General features: G+C 39.9%; 2 protein-coding genes across 2 annotated transcripts in view; both read left to right on the top strand.

Moving 5' to 3' along the window:
• The window catches only part of Lrrc69 (leucine rich repeat containing 69), a 99,741-nt gene extending 88,756 nt beyond the window's left edge, over positions 1–10,985 (top strand). Inside the window, exon 9 of the mRNA XM_051198007.1 lies at positions 10,837–10,985. The gene's annotated coding sequence lies outside the window, so the exon portion shown is untranslated. The remainder of the gene's footprint in view (positions 1–10,836) is intronic.
• A 2,505-nt stretch (positions 10,986–13,490) lies between these two features.
• Slc26a7 (solute carrier family 26 member 7) overlaps positions 13,491–22,127 on the top strand; it is a 109,085-nt gene continuing 100,448 nt past the window's right edge. The window contains exon 1 of the mRNA XM_051199264.1: positions 13,491–13,696. Within this exon, the coding sequence (XP_051055221.1) occupies positions 13,504–13,696 (193 nt within the window). The 5' untranslated portion in view covers positions 13,491–13,503. The remainder of the gene's footprint in view (positions 13,697–22,127) is intronic.

Consider the following 22,127-nt stretch of genomic DNA (forward strand, 5'->3'; position numbering starts at 1 on the left):
GCTCAATTTGAGAATCAGTAAAGAAATCGAGGCGGCACTATCTGGAGAACACAGTACCAGAGGAAGAACCAGTGAAGATGATGCCAGACATGTTTCATTGGCCTGTTTTGTGAGGCTGTGTTCTCTGCTAATGAAAGGCGCACATGCCTCTAAGTATTACATGAAAGTAGCGGCCCCTCCCTGTGCCCGAAGGCTCATAGGGAAGCTTCATATTGAATGAAATGCTCAGCTTTTTTTGTTTTGTTTTAGGGAAAAAAATCATTTAGAGAATACTGGTCATTAAGTGAGGTACTCTCTTGGGACTCTGTAGTTGTGTGATTCCAAGAAAGCTTGTCATTACCAACAAATTAAGGCTTAGGAGTTCTAGCCAAGAATGGTGCTTAGTGTTCACAGGGAGGAACTGAAGTATATTGTGAATGAGTTCAAGTTGGTGGAGAGGGCTTGAGGTTTGCAAGATATTTCCTCAGTCTTGCCGGATTTTATTTAATTAAAATTTCTTCTTTTGGTATCCTCGTGGGACTCCTAATGAAGAAGAAACCATCAAACAGAGGCTAATTCATTTTAGTCTAGTTAGATTCTTGCAATAATTCAACACAAGATGAGCCCGAAAGGGGAGAACAGGAATCCTACTGGGGAAATGGAGCGTGCTACTTGGCTGCTGAAGACGGAGTGTGAAAGGACAAGTAGGCAGCTCCCCCTTAGGGTGTGCTGGAGAGAACTCTGGAACCCTTGGTCTTCTCCCCCTTTGTTAATATGTTCCTGAAATTCTCAAAGGCAAAGCGACTTTCCCCGAATCACACCATACACCAGCAACACAGCAAAAAAACTCCCACTTGGTTTGCTTGGATGTGTTACATTCAGATATACCTGGGCCTTCCTCAGCGCCTTCCCAGAGTGCTGTAGCTCTTCTGCCCATCATTGCCTCAGAAGTGCTGCTACAGCTTGGGTCCCCTGCCCTCCAGTTCTCCTCTTTTCCATCAGCCAAGGATATTCTTTCTAACCTTGTATCTTTAGAAACAACTTTGTATTGAAATACATTAATAATCATAAGAGAATGGATTTAATGGTGATTTGCTGTGAACTTTGAATTCATTTTAATGTTTCACTTACTTTAATTTTGTCTCCTCCAGTACAATTTGCAGTTCTCCAAAAGTTCTGGTAATTGCTCTTTCGCTCCAAAAAATGACATCCAACCCTCACACTGAGGAGGTCAGAATTTTATTTTGGAGCTCACGAGCTCCATGACTTCATGAGCTTTAATGAGACCTGTTGGTTATGAGACAAACTTTCCTTTGAAACTGCTGCTCAGTGTCAAACCCGATTGATTGCTTTCTGTGTTAGGGGCCTCTCAATGTAGCGTGAATGAACATTCTCTGACTCTGCTGTTGTGTTCTGTAGTTGTGCTACAGATACAGATGGATTTGTAAGTGACCAGCACCCATTTTCACTCCCTTTTCAGAGTCATTAACTATCTTGTCCATTCTCAAGTCTCCTGAGGGAACAGAGGTATTAAATGGTGAAATGTTGAATGCTTTTAAGTGAAGCAGTCAAACTTGAACAAGTTTGTTTTATTTTTTCAGAAGGGAAATTATCATGTTTGAAAACAATCTTCCATTCAGTGACTAGACATGTTAATTTTGCTAAGCAGCCATCGTACCACCATTCAATGCTTCTCAGATATATCCAACTTGAATCTCACTCTAAGGAAGCCATTAAGAGGCATTGCCTGTTCTGAAATCCTAATTCTCATGCTGCTCACCGATGCCTTGCAGTCGGGCACAGCACGAATCTATGACCTGGTTTCTCGCAGTGCCTTTGCGCACTAAGGACACCGGCTCCATTCAAGGGTCTCTGGACTTCTATATGGAGGGCTTGTGTCAATGGTTCCTGCCTCTAGTCTTAGCGGAGTTCTGGAGGCCTTAAGCATGAACACTGAGAGGAAAGGAGGCCTTCAAGAGATTTGAAGAATTGTTAGTTGAAGTATATCTTTGCTCTTATGTAGGGCTGACTTAAAAAATGCCTGCATGCCTTTTGTTTGTTTGTGTTTTTGAGACAGGGTTTCACTGTGAAACAGCCCTGGTTATCCTGGAACACACTCTTGTAGTCCAGACTGGCCTTGAACTCACTGAGATCTGCCTGCCTCTGCTCCCCAAGTGCTGGGATTAAAGGTGTGCGCCACCACTGCCTGGCACATGCCTTTTCTAATAAACTATGCGTGTTCATCTCTTCACTCTTTCCTGTCAGGAGGGAATTTGGAATTCCCAACAGTCTAGGGACGTTGTGAAACAGTGTCAACTATGGAAAACTTATGAAAGATTTAGGTGAAGGGAAGTCTGGGGTTGGAACTAAAAACACAAAAGGACCGTGAGACAGAAATATGAGCTAATTGAAAATCATTGAGAATTTAAACACACACCTAAAAAAGGACTGGGCCTTTAAAAGGAATGTTTCTCACCAATTTTTCATGTTTATATTTCCCACAAGCAAACTCAGGAAATACTTCTACTCATCATTGATTGGTAAGTCTCAAGCCACCAGAGTTGATAAACTACCAGTTTCAATGCAAAGTTTACTTAATTGTCTGTTGAATCCCATGGTTCACATCTAGAATATTTTCATGTAAGAAATACATTTAAGTTGAGCCTAAGTAAAATCTTCCCAGAGGCTACTTGGGATCCCTAGCTACTTTATATTTCTGGAAGTACAAAAACTCTTCTGAATTCATTCCTTTCTAAAAAACACAAAATCTCTCTTGTCACCGAGAAGCCTTCAAGACAGAAGCCATAATAAAATTCTGAGAGTAGACACTGGTTAAATTAATACAGAAGCAAAATTTGTACTAGAATATTTAGATCTTAATTTAGGATCTGGATTCCACCTGCTTCCAAATCACATAGTCTCTTGACAGTGTGAGAAAGAAAATAAACTGCTAACCTGAATAGAAGGGGAAAATGGAACCTGGCAATTGAAAAAAAAAACCTCAAACGTCATGTTTCCTGCTCCCACAGCTCCCGTCCTTTCTGCCAGGGAAGGACAATAAAAACTTAGTAAAAATGGAGAAATCTGAAGTCCGTGTGGCTGGTTTCACAGTTGAAATCTCCCAGGCAGCGGAAGTAGTTTTCTTCCATTACTGGCAAGGTAGACTGTAAAGGGAACGTAGGTAATGCAGAATGTACTATGCCCAGTGTTGGTGGTCTATGTGTTATCTGGATGAGGCAGAGCAATGAGTTGATGCAAAGCTCAATGGAAGCTATTGCTCACTCTTGGGATCAGCAGCTATGGAAGCTCAACAAGTTCTGTGTGGATAAAGCCTAACATCCTGTACCGGAAGTGATTGCCATTGCTCAGCATTGGCTTCATCACCACTAGGTGACACTGTTGCCTCAAGAGTTAGTGTTGAAAGAACCCGTGTGTTTTCAAAGGTTTCGTTTCATTCTTCCAGATTTGCTGGAGATTACAAAGCGAAGAAGTGGCAGAATTAGAATCCACGCCTTCGTTGGCACAATTCCCCCTCGCTGATAGAAGTGGTATCTGTTTCCAAAGAATCCACATGGCTACGAGACAGCCTGAACTTTGCATTTGTATCTCAAGTCCGGCTTACTATCCCATGATACTGGCTTGAAGTCCTGAAGGCTTTCTCAATGACAAGAGAGATTTTGTGTTTTTAGAAAGGAATGAATTCAGAAGAGTTTTTGTACTTCCAGAAATATAGAGAGTAGCTACGGATCCCAAGTAGCCTCTGGGGAAGATTTTACTTAGGCTCAAATGTATTTCTTACATGAGAATATTCTAGATGAGAACCCCGTGGACTAGCAGTTCTGCCTTTTACACTTCTCCCCCCGCCCCCCAGCATTGCCCTGTCCATCACCCACATACTAGCAGCATTTTTACTCTTTTCCTGTCTTTTTTTCCACATCTGATATAACAGTTATAGACTTCTGCCTTAAAAATCTTCCAGCTGCATCACACTTATGGAAAGAGTAGTCATTATGTTTCTTAGCAGTCTTTTCTCTTCAGCCAAATGCAGTCTGTTTTCTTTAGCCATTACTATAGTAAAACTGTTTGACTCAAGGTCACTTAGCAACTTTTTAGTTGTTAAATTCCATGCTGCTTTAATCACCCACATTCCCTTTCCTAATCCCTCCCTTTTAAAAGTGTTCCCTGTCAAATCCCTTACTCATATTATTTCTCTTGATAATATATATCATGACTTATCGTCCGCTTCTTGGGAGTGATTGCATGGTTGCTGATTTCTCTCATAACAGTATCGTTAAAAACCAAATCACATGGAAACATTCCTCATTAACAGTCTTTGATTGCAAATATTTTGCCACGTGACACAGTCTTTGCTCTGTTCATGAATCTCTCCACTTTAGGTTTTCAACCTAATCGTACTATCAGCTGAAGGAATACATTTCTTCAGAGTTGTATTCTGTTTTTCCTATCTCAGTTTCCTGAGTACCATCATGAAAAAAATGAAGGGTGCATTTCTCATGGTGGGATTAGCCATTCTTTCTTGGATTTAAAATTCATTTGGTAAACAATAGTCACCATATTGGTACTGGGCACTGTGCTGTGAGAATGGAAATTGAGTGAAAAGAAATGCTTTCCTCATCTCATGCAGAGTGGCCCAGCATGTTTATAGATAGCGTTATTGAGGACTGTGATATTGATATAGTCACTTCTTCGTATTCTCATTTTAGAGCATTTTCTGTTCAATGTACTGAATAGAATGTAAGAAGCTTCATGCATACATTGTACCGTATTCTTAATTTCAATCATCAGCTCTTTGAGGGCCAATTTAGAATATGAACTCTTGGCTCTAGTTTTTAATTACTGCTTTACATTTCTTAAACTATAATTCTTGGGACTTTTGTAGGCTTGGCTAGTCTATAGAAGTTCATAGAGAACTGATGTTATCAAACATTCTGATCATCCTGGACTCTTATAAAGCAGCCAATCAGAACAATGGCATCAAATAGGAAGAATGGTCATGGAATAGGAAATAGTAGGAATATTATTTAGTTAGGTTGAAATTCCCCTTTGAGTGCAAGTTAGTAGATTTCAGTAAATGTTTTTCTTGTTTCTAGAAGGATTGACAGGTGTATGAACAATGGGCTACTGAACACATTAAATTTTTTTTTCACTTTGATACTAGTCTCAAAGTGTACTAAACTGTCATTTTCACAGATTGTACAGATAATCACAATTTGTTAAAAGTGATTTATAGATAAAATGAGAGAGAATATTTCTGCTAACCCAACTGTTTACATTAAAACTCCCAGAACAATAACCATACATTGACATCATGCTTGTGGCCACTACCACTAATACCTATGCCAGACACCTTTAAAAGGTTATGCAAATTTTTACTGGATATGATTGATTGCTTTAGAATTTATCTTGACATCATATATTTCAGCTTTCCAGTTTAAGAACACATTCATCTGCATTGATACAAATGGAAATAGATTTGAGTTGCCATTAACTTCAGAGACTAAGTAGATAGATTTACAGAAAATTACGATCTAGGTAAGATTGTTCACCCCAGGAGAAAATACTTCATTCAAATTGAATAATAATGGGAAACGAGACATTTTTGTATTATACCTTTACAAATTAAAGTTTAAAGGCATATTAAAACATCAGCTCAAAGCTGTTGAAAGTCTCAAACATGATTCAGATTATCTTAGCAAACGGTGAAAGAAATTTGTGAGAGCTAACAGTTAGAATTTATCAATTCCTCTCCCATGTGCCAAGCATTGTCCTTGGTGCCCACTTATCTAAATGTTCCTTTCAAAGACCTTGAGAAGTTGGCTTTTAGCTTCAGCTCTGCTTGCCAAAGCTCTGCTAGTTGGTTGTCTGGCTCCATAGCATAACACTTTAATTTTTTTTCCCTTACGCTCCTTTTGACATGAATAAATAGCAATAATCCTTGTAGGTTGATTTATTGCTTGAGCAGATGATTTTTTACTGCCAGTAATATATGGGCTATTGCAATGAATATTACAATTCATATGCAGTGCAAACTTTGAAATTTCTAGTGTAAATTTCAGTTGCACCATTAATTAATGAGGGAAATAAAATATCTAGTGCTTTACCTATTTGCTGTTTCTTGAACTGAATGAAATTCTTTGTTCAAGATCTAAAAGTCACTTAATGTACTGAATTTTTATTGAATTAAAATGGCTTGAGGACTTTTCTATATTTTAAAGCTTTATTTATTCGTTATTGATTTACTTTTATCTTATGTAGATATGCATGTGCCTGTGTAAGGTTATGTGCACCACATGTATGGTGTGGCACCTGTGGGCCTGAGCAAAGGGCATCAAATTCCCTGGAGCTGGAGTTATGGGCAATTATGAAAATCTTCATGTGTGTGCTAGGGAATAAGAGACCAGTACATTCTCTTAACCGCCTTTGCAGCCACCATTTATCTCTTTCTGTATGTATGTGCATATTTAAATAATCGCTATAATCATTCATGTTCTCTTTTTTATTTTATTTTAATCTCACTGTCACCCAGTTTGGCTTCTGTAGACACCATGAGTACCGAGAAGTTCTGATTTTTGTTTTGGGAATTGTACATTATTTATAGCTCATGTCTGATTTATGTTGTTAATTGTGTAATAGAAATCATCAAGTAAAAACAAGCTCAAAAGAAAAATATGTTCTGTGACTTTAAGGTCTCAGGAAAGTGTAACTATGAGTACCACAACTGTTTACTAAATGACCACTTAGTCTAGAAAGCCAGACATCATGAAATGTTAAGTCAATACACACAGGCAGAAAGCGAGACTGCGCAAAAGATGGATTTATCGTAGATCTGGGCTTGTGTAAAATTTGATCCTGAAAAACTCCTTTGGATCGTGGGAAGAATAGCTGCCATAAAATGGCATCATTAACAACAGTTCTTTGGCACTGGGACTAGCAATTTACTTATGAGGAAGTAATAAGAAATATGAGCTTAAAACTTTTTCTTCAGTGATATTTGTAGTAATGAAAATCTTGGAGGTAACGTAAGTGTCCATTCCTTGAGAGAGAAGCAAATGTAGCATGCGTACTACGGTGTATCTGAGGAGGGTTGTGATGTCATATATTCCTAGAGACACACATACTGGACCATGATGCCTAAACTCTGCAAAGTAAAACATTTCATAGGAGAAATCAGGATATCATCACAAACAGTGAAACGAGCAATATGAGTATAGAACATATTTGCTTATTCAACACTTCCCTGCACTTTCACAAATCTATTTTATAATAGTAATTTGATCACTGAATTGGAAAAATGAAGAAAAATATTGGCTAACGTGGATAGTTATTGAAATTCTAGCCCTCTGTGCTTTACAAAGTCAGGAAGTTTTAAAGTCAAAACAGGAATGCTAACTTTACATTTTCACTTTTATTGATTGGTTGATTGATTGATTGATTGCAATACTGGGAACTCATTCTCGGATCTCGTACATACTAATCAAAGTGTCTACAGCTAAGCTGGATCCTTGTGCCTCCTTTCACTTTTCTGTCTTCAGAGAGTCTGTCTCACTAACTTGTCCAGGCAGGATACAGAGTTGTAGTAATCCTCCTGTTTCAGACTCTCGTTGACTCTGATTAGAAACCTGTACCAGCAGTCTGCCCCGAGCTCTTTGCCTTTGACACCAGGACCTCGTGTTAGACGTATCCATGAGAACAATTTGATCAGTGTTGACTTCATAAGCCACCTTTCTGTATATAGACCTGTCTACTGATGAAACTGTTAATGTTGGAAGGAACACTCTTGTAAGAATTTAAAGTTCTGGGTATTAGCACCGCTTAATACCTCTTGTATTAAAACCCAAATGATTACCTTCCAGAAAGCTATAAAAATGACTACAGTGATGTTTCAGTCCTTATAATTAGGGGTGGCCAAGAGGTTCTAGTTTAACTTTATGTGTTAATGAGGCAAGATTCATATTGATTGGATTTTCCTTAAAAGGAAGTCAAACACTACTTATTATGTGAGGGAAATTCATGTTGAGGGACTGCTTCTTATGTGGAAATACAAGGTTTATGGAGTATTTTATTGATTTTCCTTCTGAGTAATATTAAGCTCCAAGGTAATCTTATTTTTTCTTTATTATTATTATTTCAAATTTAGGCTATATATTTAGAGAGAGAGAGTCAATGGAATCATGGAACAAATCTTTTTTTTCTGTTTTGAAGTTTCATGACTGGTGAAGACAGAATACTTGATTTGAAATGAATCCTTAAGTTTCTTTTTAGATACAATTAAAAAAAAAAACGCCATCATATTTGGCCATTCCCAATTCTTCCTAAAGAAATTTTATTCTAAATATAGGTTCTATAGATATGCAGCGTGGCCTTTTTGGCATGCGGTGGTGGGAGGAGAATGTCAGGTGTCCTGCCTTAGACAGGGTCTCTCCCTGAACTTGAAACTTGGCCACTAGTCAAAAAAACCCAAGTGATCTTCCCTACTACAGCATTGGGGCTGTCAGCACACATGATCACATTTATAAAGTCACAGAAGAATGGAAAAAAATGTGGGTAAAGGAAGAGCTTGGTAAGTTCTATTTAATCAAAGGCAGTGAGTTAAGCACATGATTGAGATCAATCTCACTCACTGTTGGTGAGCTCACTCTTGGACTGGTTGGTTTATTATGGGAAAACATTGTGGAATTCAGGACTGCAATTGTCTTACATGTGTAATGGTATGTAGGAAATGAACAGCTCCTAGGAAAAACAAAGAACTATTTTCAGAAATTGTAGCCCTGAATGAATTAGTCTGGAAGCTGAGAGTCTGTAATAGTACAGAGGTTAGAATGAAGAGCAAAGAGTAGAAATCTTAGTGGGTCTTAGGAAAAAAAAAAAATGTTCTAATAGTCAAGTTCAAAATTTAGAAGAGGCTGTTTTTCTAAGCTTGTTAAATTTAGTCGTTAAAAAAATAAAACCAAATTTGGTTCAAACTTTACCGTGTTTAATGGATGAGAAACATTGACCCCTCTTTGTGGAGGCCTCTCAGTGTTTGTTGTGTAGTGCGGTGAATGGAGAAATGCTTTTATCTCTGTCTTCCCCCTCCCCTGCAGATTGAGCCTCATGCAGTGTCCTTTTATTAGAAATGCTGTAGGTAACTTTGTATGGGAGACATGAGTTAGAAACTGATGTTATCTGTGGTTTGTGAGTCTGTATTGCCAGGACAACTTGGGTGCATATCAGTGCTTTAGGTGCTCCCATATCTGCACAGGTGAGGCATCACACTCACATCAAAATTCATATACCAGTCTTTGCTTGTGTCTCTCAAAACCTAGTAGATGTGATCCAGTTTGTAACCAGCGTACTATTTTCCCAAAGACTCTGAGCTCACTCACGCCTGGCCTCGTTCCCTTATGTTTCATGATTGCTTTGAACACTCTCAATGTGAACCCCACACCTCTGCAAAGTCTCAAGGCAGGAGGGTGGCTGCCTCTCGTGTGCCTTCTTCTCCTCTTGCGCCTTCTCCCTCTCGTGTGCACATCCTATTTGGATTTTTCTCACTCCACAATCCAGACCCTGTAATATAAAGAAAAGGACTTTCGTTAAAAACAAGAACATTTCTTAGATGTTGAAACAGCAAGAAGTTGAGCCAGTAAATGATGGGAGATGTCCTTCTGTATGCTGTGAATATATGTTTCTCTTATTGATTGGTGAATAAATGCTGATTGCCAGTAGCCAGGCAGGAAGTGTAGGCAGGGCCACCAGACTAGGAATGCTGGGAAGAGAAACACAGAGAGGAAGTGGTGGTAGAGGGGTGGGTGTGGGGAGACGCCATGTAGTCACAGAAGGAGTGACGTGCCACTCCTATTACAGGCAAGCCACAGCCTCATGACAATAGTTTTATAGAAATGGGTTAATAATTAAGAGAGAGCTAGCCAATAAGAAGCCCGAGTCATCAGGCAAACAATTTATAATTAATATAAAACTCTGTGTGTTTATTGGTACTAAACAGCTGTGGGACCTGGTGGGACAAAAACTCCAACATCAAGCAGAGACAAAGGCTCTCCATATTTTCTCCCTACTGCGTCCCCTTGTTTTCTCTCCACACTGTCCCCATTCTCTGAGAACACAGTGCCGCAATTGTGGTGCAGACAGGTGAAGTGATCCATGAGCCATTTCAGGGGAGCTGCCACATTTGTGATTATCTAGTGGAAGCTATGTCTACAGTTCCTCCCACTAAATCATAAGGGAGAATCCAAAGACAATTACATGAATAAGTCCTCATAGTGAATTTATAGTATGAGGAAGATGTAAAGGAAGAAGAAAAATACATCATGAAAATGACTCAAGCTCTATACCTGTGAAGGCTGCCTGACCAGAGTGCTGACGGTTCAGGAGAGTTCATGGAAGATGTAGATTTTAGTAAACATTTTGAAGATGTGAAGAAGATCGCATGACTAGAGATGTCAGTATGTGGCGGCCTATGAGCCATTAATTGCTGAAGTGCAAGGTCTGGGTAGGATGGGAGGAATTACTTCCAGGGATAGTGAAATGCCCCTATTCCTGACCATGCAGCTCCTCCCACCCATGGGGTGGGTGCTTGCAGAATGTTAGTTATACCTTTTCCTATTTCCTACATTAAATATCTCCCAAAGTCCTAAAGTATAGATACACCTCTCCTATCCTTCACCTCCTCATTCACAATGATTGTTTAATACATACTAGTTGAATTAGAGTTTATGGTAAACTAGTTGGGGCAGTGATTTTTAAAGGGCAAGTACATTGCTTTTGTTGATAAGTGTGAGTTTAATGTTGGAAATGATAGAAATTTAAACATGTTAATGATGTGATCAAATGATGTTTCAGGAAGAAGAACCTTTCCTGTTGGTCCATTTTTGAAGTGGAAGACAGAAAATCTTGTGATGCCCATAGGTGTTCACTGGACATTCAGGGAAGCCATGGCCCACATGGGTGGTATATGATACTGAACAATAAACTACCTTTAGTCACCGAAATTTTCAAATAGATGTTATTAGTCTTATTGAACTTTGTGGGCTGGCCAAGTCACTTGGAGAATTTCACATGTGTGAGGAAATTCTTCTTAAAGCTTTCTTTGTTTGGTACTGCTGATTATAAATAAGACTGATAGCACGCTGTGGAGTGAGGTTTTGGCAGGCTCTAAATAATGTGTCTGCACACACAAGTGGGAAAGAATGGAAGTAGAGCTCTAGATTTAAATTTTAGAGAAGAGTTATTCTCTTAGGGACTGTCCGATGAGCCATCTAAGAACTGATCTTACACACTACTCCACCCCCTACAGAGCAGGAATGTTTTAACACAATTGCTGGTACTGACGTGATAAACGTAGTTATCTGTAGATTTATGTTTACTCACTCACAAAAGACCTGCTCAGGTGACTTGTTTGTGTCTAGGATTGGTAGTGATAAAATACTTTCTGTGTTGACGACTTCAGTGAAGTGTTCAATGATTTTTCTTCTCATTTTTTGCAGCCTTGGTTTGACTTTATAGCCTAGATTTATTTTTTAAATTTCACGTTTATGTTAGTTAAGAAAGTAATATGTAATGCATGTATACAAAGTTCCTGACTTTCATTGTGCATATATGCTGAGGAGAGTATGTGCAACTAAGGGAGAGATTTCTACTCAGGAAGGAAAACCAACCTAAATGTCCTATTGTGTTGATTTGCATTTGTCTTCTGAGGCCATTTTTATATCAAATAATAAGTTTAAAATGATACAATTTGCAGCATCCTCTCTGAATGAGATTCCCTCTTCTCCTTTTCTCTCTTTGTTTCACTAGGGATTGAACCAGGGACCTCAAGCATGCTAGGAAAGAACTATGGCGCTGAGCTTCCTCTCAGTCCTAATGAGACTCCTGTAGAAACCTTTAACCTGACCCTGAGTTAGAAATGTACTGAAATGTTAAAAATTTAACATGATGTAAATACTAGAAAAACGCCGTAAAAATTCCACGCATTCCATGCATTGTACATTTCTTTATATATTTAAGATTCATGGATTATAAGAAAGTATTGGCAAGTATACACAAAGCAAGGGGTATTGTATTTTTGACGCTGATAAAGTAGCTCTTCCATTTAATATAAGTAATTGGAGAAAGAGTAGCAGGGGTCCTTTAGAGAATCCATGGATCTGAATTCTTCCTGTTCTAATAGCTTCCAGCATCTGCTGTCTAGTCTCTGGACAAAAAGATGTTAAAAAGTACTTCAACAAGCCACATGAATACTTTTCTTTCTGTTGGCTCCACAGTTTTACTTAGAATATTGGCTTTTTGGGTTAATGCCAGTGGTTTAGATCGTAGTGTAGACTTCTTCTGAAGGCTGTGGGAAACAATAATACAATAAAATCTTTGACAGTGTATTCTGTTATAAAGCGTAACACTCATTCTTAAAAGGACAACACTCTAAACGTTATGTCAACAAAAGATAGTATTACACACACACACACACACACACACACACACACACACGTGCCATTTCAAACAATAGTTTTAATGATTCTGAATTCTTAAAGAAATTTACTTACAATGACATAAGTATGTTAATTAAAAACTTAGAGAAACAATCAGTGAAAAGTGAATGATCAGAGACAGGAAGGAAAATAAATTCTGGCCACAAATATTTGCTCGTTGTGGTACTTGTTTCCTAAGCCCAGGAGATGAAATTTCAGTTTGTTTATAAGAACTAGCTAGTCCTCCCTCAGATGGCACAGTGGCTACTTTTTTTTTTTTTTTGTATGAATGAAAACTTCATGTCCCAGAGAATAAAATGACAAGGACTCACGTCGTCCCCTATCATGTTTCTGACTTTGTGGAATGGGAAATTTATACACCCCCCCCCAAAAAAAAAAAAGAAAAAAGAAAAAGAAAGAAGAGAAAGTATACAACTCAAAGAAGTATGGCTGCAGTTTCTGAGCGTATTCTGTACAACAGATCCCTCTGCCTGTCATGACTTTGCTTTAGCTGGTAGGGAGGCACTGGGGCTGGCCTGATGCTTTCTGGTTTCATTAGCATAGCCACGCCCACTCCCAACACACGCCCAGAACTACCTCATTAACCATTGGGAATGCAGCCAAAAACATAAGACGACAGTGAATATAAAGGGAATTACTGGCAAGGGAGCTGTAACCATCTCACCACTGAACCCATTACTATTCCAAGATCAGCAAAGTATTACTGTAGCAGGAATCATTTCTTTATTCAGATAAGAATTCAAGGTTTGGGTCTATACTTTTTATCTAGAATAATTAGCTCAGTTGCATCCATTTATGTTTTTGCAACCTCTCGCTCTCCCTCTCCCCTCTCTCCTCTTTCCTCTCTCCCTTTCCCACTTATTGTTTTCTGGATAGCTTTGAGATTGTAAGCCACAGACGGATTGGAGCCTGGCATTGGAAGGAGGTGTGCAACCACGTTTATTTTTTTTTTAATTTTTATTTATTTATTTATTTTTTATTTTTTCTCCCTATCTGAAGAAGTTGACAGGAGGGATTCTGAAAAATGACAGGGGCAAAGAGGAAAAAGAAAAGCGTGCTGTGGGGTAAGATGCACACCCCCCACTGGGAAGACATTAAACAGTGGTGTGAGAGGCGCCTACCTATTTTGGAATGGGCTCCACAGTACAACCTGAGGGAAAACCTGCTTCCAGACACCGTGTCTGGGGTAATGCTGGCAGTTCAACAGGTGACACAAGGTAAGTGTGCATTTGAGTTTACAGTTTCATGCAGAGTGGATGTTGCCTTACTTCTTGGATGGGGATTATGATCTAGTCGTGACAGTCTAGCTAAAAAAAAAAAAAAAAAAAAAAAAAACAACAACAGAATTTTAACAAAATGGATATTAACTTTAGGACAATAAGTAGAGTAGATATTTCTGTGTAAGATTTTCCTAATTGTTTTTAAAATTACTTGGCTTTTTTTTTTGGCTAGGAATTAAGCAATTACACACCAATGGAATTACATACTTTGGAATGTTAAAGTTTATACTTATTCAGAGTAAAAGATCAGTAACTGTGGGAAAATGAACTCTTATAAGTAAACTGTGCTGACATAATTTCCTACCTTCATCGAATCAAGTTATAAAATTTTTCCTGTTTGGAACACAACCACCTTTGAGTCTAATTAGCACCACACACTTACCTGCTGTAGCCTTGGGACTTGCTCTAAGCAGGGAACAAAGCTCTTAGTACATAAAGAAGGCTTCCTGCCAAGATCCCTATTCGCAAAGAGAATCTTACCCCCTCAGAGCATGTGCAGGCTGCGTGTGTCTGTTTACTTCTACAGTGCATTTCCTGCGGCATTTGTGTCTCAGTGAGAAGTGTAATGTGAAGAAATCGGACTTCTAACTTTTTCAGAGCAGATTCAAAACAAGACATTCTGGGTTGATAGGTAGGTGTGTGAGTGTGTGTGAGTGTGTGTGTGTGTGTGTGTTTGTGTGCGCGTGTGTATTCATGTGTGTGTGTTCCCTATAGGTATGTTTACACAGGTTTTGGCTAATTCCGGTAATAATTTTCTACCTGTGGACTGGAAAGGAACTGATTTCTGGACTTCCCAGCTTTAAAACTTTGGAACAGTTTTCCTGGCAAAGACTCTTTGGGATTGTATTTCCATGAGGTCTCACTACCTCCCTGGCTTTAAGTATTATTTATTCTGTTCAATTATAAGCATGCTTTTAATGAAATTATTCTGTAGCTGGAACAAACTGGTTTGTATATTTGTGTTTTCAGGCTGATTAGGAACATCTGCACAGGGTCCTTTAAGAACCACAATACTATCATACTTTATGGGACCCAACTTTACTGCTTAATTCTGTGTTGTAGTTTTAATGACCATTTTGCCAACAGCAAAGCATAGTAATCTTTAAAAAATGTAATGTTAATAACGGGTCAGGACATCTCTAGGCTTTTTTATATGTGATTTTGAATTCCAGATGAAACACCATCATGTCGCTTGAAAACTTGGGTGATGGACTGAAAACGGGGTTTCCCTCCCTGACTGGATAGTTCCACCATATCCCATAAATTTATTTTGTGGATATTTAATGCAAAATGAAAGAAGAGTAATTATGACTTTAGCATCCAGTGACCCAGAACATTTGGGAATGTCATACAGTTCCTATGTCATACAGTTCCTTGGGCTCACCATTTGGATATGGCTTCTGTGTAAGCTTTTGGTAGTTAGCTTTGTTTAGCTTTTCAGTGGCTCTGGTTAATGGGTCATGTGTTACATTGATTAGGAAGAAGTGCATGGGTAAGTGCCCAACTGGTGAAGAACAGAAAGCTTACTCAGCTTTAATACCATGAGAAGCTGGGACCAGTCTGTTCCATCTCCTGTAAATGGACAGTTACACTGCTAGGAAGAATGTAAATGCTTTTTGTGTTGTAAGAAAAGGTGAACTCTTCTTCAAAGGACATTTTACAAATGCACTTCTCAATCTTTTTCAATCTCTTCTACTCTGAAGAGTACAAAGGTAAAATATTATGAACCCACCATGTGTTGTTAGGGACCCACTATTTAAAAGAATCCAGAGTTAATATCAATCTTTCCATGGGAGGAAGTGGAGGCTTAAAATGGTGGGGACGGGACTCAAGTCCAAAGCCAACAAGCTCGACATTTGCACTGTATACTCCATACTGCCAAAACCATCAGTCTTTTCCTAACACCGTTGTTATTTGTAATAGGAGATATCTCTTTGGAAAAGGCTCAGTGTCTGTCTCTTCAAATGAGGTCCATGTTCAAGTTTCACCCCTGAAGTTTTAGAGTCAAAGCCGAAGTGAGCAGAAAAGCTCATATAGAGGATCATGCAGTCAGATTTCATTATCTGCTGGATGCTGATGCTGTTATCAGCGATGTCTCTAGGGAGATTAGGAGAAGGAAGGAGTGAAGCTTGCTTTTGTCCTGAGAATAACATTACTTTTGATTTTACTGATACCTATAGCAGCCTTTAAGTCATTTAACACAGTTGAATTATAAGGAATTTCTGAATTCAATGTCTTTTACCCTATAAATCCTGAACAGTGATATGATTCCACCTTGAAATCATTTTTATTTAAACTCTAGAAGTGGACTCAAAATCAAGATAATGAGAAGTGTCCTGAGTGATAGCACAGTCATGTTAATTATTTCAATAACACTTTCTAGCTGTGATAGAGGATATCCATATACCTGTTTCCTCTGTCACAGTTCTTCCTGTGGGCTGTTTTTACGAACCCCTTTCTTCTGGCTTTGTTGTTTTTCAATCCTATTTATTGGGCCTTCTCTCCTAATGAACCTCTGTAGATTTTGCCTCCTTTGTTTCCTATCAAACACCTTAGAGATGTTTATCAGATACCCTTATCTTAGAGACTCAAACCCTAGCCCCAGCTCAAAGCACTGAAGACAACTTCATCTGCATACGGGATTCTAACACTATCACTGTGCTACACAAGCTTTCTTTTCAGCCTGAGAGCCATGCATTAACCTATACCAACCTAGACTGTTCTAAAAGCACACCAGATGCCAGACTGCTCACACTGTCACTATGGAACTCATCTAAAAGTACTACAGAATGGAACATTTGGTCTTCTAAAACAAACACACTAGGCAATATCACTATCCCAATCAGAATTACAGTAAGTAATAATAAAAGAACGTTTTAGACACAAATGTACAACATTGTCAAGAGACCTCTTGGCATATACACCAAAAAGGGGTTTAGCGTGGATAAGTAAGTTGCCTGACGCCACACAGAAAGTAAATGTGAAAGGACATTTGACCTCGAATAGCCCTGGCTCCTGAACCTCCCTCTTGCTTTTGCACTCAGCTTTCTCTTGGAGAGGGTCCTATTTGGCATTCTGTACTTCCCTCTCGTGTGCCACCATCCCCTCCTGCTATAAACCAGTCACCAGGTCTTCGACATTTGTCCTCTAGCTATTGGGATGGAGTTTGTGAGCCCAAGGGAAAGATCATAGACTCAATCCAATTATAATCAAAAGACTTATTGATTAGTTGTATCAGGACAAACAACTTCTGAGCCTAATTTGAGGCTGCCATGAAGGAGGGGTACGGGGAGGGACTTTAAAGGGGGACCACACAAAGACCTTCAATATCTACACAAGCAAGCAAAACCTCTTCTGTTCTGCCAAGTTAAGTGGTTAAGGCAACTCAAAAAATCTTTGGGTGCCTGCATAAGCAAGTTACAGAAGGGGAAAAAAAAGCAGTTAGTCGTATCATAGCAAATAGATAGGCTGTACATTTTTGGGTGGGGGTCACTGAGTCAGGGTTACTGGGAACTTATCTTTCAGACTGGAGTCAGAGACAAACGACTGGTGGGTATCAACATGGATGCCTGGCGTAAAATGGAGCTTCTACAGCCATGACGTTATCTTTCCAAGCATGTAGCCTTGCTCTGCTGCTCAATGGGCTGGATTACTTAAATCTTTGCCTTGTGCCTCTTTATGCTCAGCTCTGCCTCCTCTGGATCTTAGGTCACACTGCTGCCAGTATACTATTAATAAAAACAAAACCAGTCCGGCCGTATTGCTGTGCAATATTCTTTAATACCTGTCTGTGTCTACTAGATTAGAAAATAGAATTACTCAGCACATTGTATTAAATGGTTAATAACCTGGACCTCACTGTTTAAAGTTACACGGATAGAGATTTCGCCTCCAGACTCCCTCTCCATCTCCTGGGAGGAGGGATGTTTTCCTCCTCCTCCCAATGCCCTTTTCATTCACATATCTCTGTGATAGGCTTTATTTAATACACAGTATTGCAAACTTCTGATAGAGTTCTTTCCATGGTCTGTGAACTCTGAAAACAAAGACAGCGTTCTCCTTTTTCTGTTCTTACAAAGCACAGGGAAGTAGATTTTTAAGTAAATATTGAAAGATTTAAGGCATTTCCTAGGCTGCTGTTTGTCCCATTGTGGCATGCTGACCCCGTAGGAAGACTGTTGAATTCAATTTAAAGCTGATGCCTTAAGAAAAAATTAAGAAATATACCAATAATGGAAAGGCATTAAAATGTGAGTAAAAGGATTCTTCTACTTTGTATCCTAGACAATCTGCCAAAGACGGTTTTCTTTGTCCCAAACAATGCTGACTATTTAACTTTTCTCTCTCAAAATAATGTTTTTGTTAATTCTTTGATAATTTCAGTGTATTTTGATCATATCCATCCCGCTCCTCCAAACTTTTCCCAGACATCCCCCTCCCCAAACTCATGCTCTCTGTCTCTGTCTCTGTCCCTCCCTCCTTCCCTCCCCTTCCTCCCCTCCCTCCCTCTCCCTCCCTCCTTCCCTCCCTTCCTCCCTCCTTCCCTCCCTCCCTCTCGCCCTTCTTTTCTTCCCTCCATTCCTCCCTTCTCTCTCACTCTTCAACCCATCAAGCCCAGTTTTCATTGGCTAACCATTCCTGGGTGTGAGGCCCGTCCTGGAGCGTTATAATGTTATTTATTTATTTTTGTCCAAACAACACTAAGAAGATGGATATGTCACATACCTTCTGTTAAAGAGGGAGGGCGTGGTCGGAGGGCGTGACCACACCCCCATGTGGGGGAGCTGCTCGCCCTTGCACTTTGGCAGGGTAGTTCTTGCTCTGCCAATCTCTTACCCACTGACCCCTCCCAGCTCTCCCATCACCTATAACCCTAGCTGCATTTGTTCCCTTTGCAAGCGGCTTTCTCCCTGTCCTTAAATAACATGTTTATAGGGATCTACTATAACCTTACGTTCCTAAACCACATTCATGGAACTGGCAGGCCTGGGAGTTGGGCCAATATATTCTTATATTGATCTTGTCCACTTTACCACATACATTTTTTTGTATTTATTTATTTACTTATTTATTTTATATCCCTCCCGTAGTTTCCCCTTCCTCCTCTTCCTCCAGTCTCCTTTCTCCACACCCTTCTGCTGCCACCCCCCTCCCCCGATCCATTCCTACTCCCATTCTGTTCAGGGAAGGGCAGGTCTCCCATGGATACCAACAAAACATGGGATATCAAGTTGTAGTAAGACTAAGCACATCCTCATGTATTATGGCTGGGCAGGGCAACCCAGTATGGGGAGTAGGGTCCCGGACCCCAAACTCAGAGACAACCGCTGTTCCCACTGTTAGGAGAACCAAGCCACACAACTGTCACATTGAGTGCCTAGGCAGCCCCATGCAGGCTCCCTGGTCATTGGTCCAGTCTCTGTGAGCCCCTGTGAGCCCAGGTTAGTTGATTCTGTGGGGTTTCTTGTGGTGTCCTTGACCCCTCTGCTTCTACAATACTTTCTTCCACTTTTCTGCAGGATTCCCTGAGTTCCACCTAATGCTTGACTGTGGGTCTCTGCATCTGTTTCTATCAGTTGCTGGGTGAAGCCTCTCTGACACCCTAAACATTTTTATTGCTTGTCTTTAAAAGAGGCAAGGAGAGATTCTACAGGTTTTACCAGATTATTCATTAACTGATGTCCAGAAAGCCTCTTTACTGAATGCTTTTTATAGGTGAGCAAACATGTGTAGTGGATGCTAGCCATGGAGTTGTTGCCCACATGACTGTCAAGTCATCAGGCATAACACTGATCTGCCGAATATTTTGCTCACATTCTAGCCTACATGGTTGCTATAGCATGGCTGTTTGCAGCATGGAGAGTCAGGCACAGAGATGAAGGAATTGCAGACTGCATAACTTATCCTGTGAGAACCAAAGCAGCCAAAAAAAAGAACATGGGAGTGCTTAGCATTGTAGTTGATGGAGTATCTAGATGTTTTTTGTTCCCAACCCATTAAAAATCTGAAGCTACAGTAGGGTGATGATTGAAGCCCAGCAGTTTGGGTGGCAGAACAAAGATGGATATTCCTAATTGTGCAGAATTAATGGCAGGTCTCACACTGAGACATATGTATAGAAGCCAAGCTGCATTACACTCCCAAGAAGAGCTGAGTTGCATGCAAAATAATAAGTGGAAATTCCTGACGACTAAAGGCTTGTCTGGGGTTCTCCAAAACATACCCCAGCCTCAGGGACACATAATTCTATCGTTAGCTGTGGCTCTCTAACTCAGCTCCTGAAATCGTGCTATCTTCCTGCTGGAAGAAGACCAGTGGCAGCCAGGTGCTCCTAAAGAAGTCTCAGGCAGTGTCTGTGCCCTCCACAAAAATATACAGGGGACCTAGTGACACTTTGTTAGCTTCTCCTTCTCCATGCCCTTCCCTCATTCCACAATTCCCTCCCCCAAATGATAGCTCCAGATTTCATTTTGTACATTTTATTTTATTTTTCTTCAACATAAAAGGATGATTTAAATATTAAAGAATCATTAAAGTGTTTAAAGCTATATGCACAAAAGAGTCAGGACCTTCCTTGGTAAGTATTGAAACCATTACAAGATTTGTAATAATTGTACCAATTTGAGGACTAAATAGATGGCTTTTATAGTCTTTACTATATAATTTCTGGCTCTCATGTTTGCCAGTGAGGCTCCATTCCTAATGTTTTTAATACCTGGGCCTCCCCTTTGTTTTGGGAAGAAGTCCTCTTCCATTTTTAGTTCATGTAGGTTAAGTGAGATATTAATTCTGGCTTTAGTGATAAAGTCCATATTGATCAGAGGCCTTAATGTGCCTAGAGTAGAACTCTCTACTTTGTGAGGCCAATTGGAACCTCAGTAAGACTGGTGAGACTTAAAAAATCTTGGTATCATCTCCTACAATTACATCATGCTTTTCTAGAGGCAGTATCCAAGCCTAGACACACTGCCCCTGCTTGCTCTTGCTCTCTCCCACATCCTCCCATCTCTCTGTGTCTATCTGTTTCTCTCCCTCCCTCTCTCTCTTTCCTTCTTTTTTTCCTCTCTTTCCTGTTGCCAACCAAGGCACTAATGTGCAGTGTTGTGGGGCACAAAATCTACTTACAGTTATATTACATTTGGCTTCTATTAGCTATGGCTCAAGACTTGGTGATTGGCACATTTCCACACATCTGGCCAATGTCTAATTCAGAAAATAGAGCTGCCCTCTACACACAGGGCAGGGGTTTACAACACTGCAGACTACTCATTTATCATTTTTACATGGAGAAGACTATAAAAATAACTGTGTGATACAGCAAGTTAGCCTGGGAACATCCCCACGTGTGGACTCCATGAAAGGATGGCTGTCTCATGCTGGGGCTGATGACAGTAAGGATAGTGCTCCTGGGTGGCTTCCAAGGACCCCCAACACAGGTCAGAACAGAGAGAAACAGTCTTGGTGACATACTGTCCTTTTATTTGCATGCAGGCAGTCTTTTGTTTGCTTATCCTGGTTTGGTTTCTTCTGATTGTTTATGACACATTTTAGTGCTATCACAAGCTAAGTGTGATAAACATATTTTTCTATTCTCATGAAACCCAGCAGGACACGTACTATTGTACTTCATGGTCTCCTAAGGCTCACACTTTGGGGCTCAGAACTATTGCATTATTACCACCAATTCTAGCATTGCAAGCTATATTCCAACATGACCTGGCTAGGAATTTCTCTCTCTCTCTCTCTCTCTCTCTCTCTCTCTCTCTCTCTCTCTCTCTCATGCGTGTGTGTGTGTGTGTGTGTGTGTGTGTGTGTGTGTGTGTGTGAGTGTAAAACACAACCTGAGTGGGGATGCATAGGCTCTGGGGACTCTTCTCTCATTGATCCCTCAGGCTGCTCTTTCCCATGATGGAATGTGCATGTTGCTTATTGGATATAGCCCAGTGTGTGTGGCAGGAGCCAGGAGAGAGCTCTGCCAATATTATATAGCTTCTTTACAGCAGAGGGGATATGTAAATACAGATCTCTCTGACACCCAAGCCAACACTTCTACCTTCAGAACCCCGGATACCTTTTCCCTGTTCCCTTCGCATCTTGTCTATATTTTCCAACTCAAAGTCACTTTGGGAAAATGGAGAAACTTTCAGTCTAATGCTTAAGCTCCCAGGTCTGTTAATCCCAAGATTCTGGATCGTTATACTTCTTTTCATGCTTGTGTGATCTCAGGGGAATAGGAAGTTATAGCATAGAAACATGATGTGATTTATACAACCTTTTCACTAATGAGAGCTATTGGCCTTTGATTAAATACTTATTTGGGAAGAAAAGAATATGTGTTTGGAGGAATCTGGTTTTACACAATCATAAC

Source organism: Phodopus roborovskii, unplaced genomic scaffold (assembly GCF_943737965.1).
Source record: "Phodopus roborovskii unplaced genomic scaffold, PHOROB, whole genome shotgun sequence".
In the NCBI taxonomy this organism is placed as follows: Eukaryota; Metazoa; Chordata; class Mammalia; order Rodentia; family Cricetidae; genus Phodopus; species Phodopus roborovskii.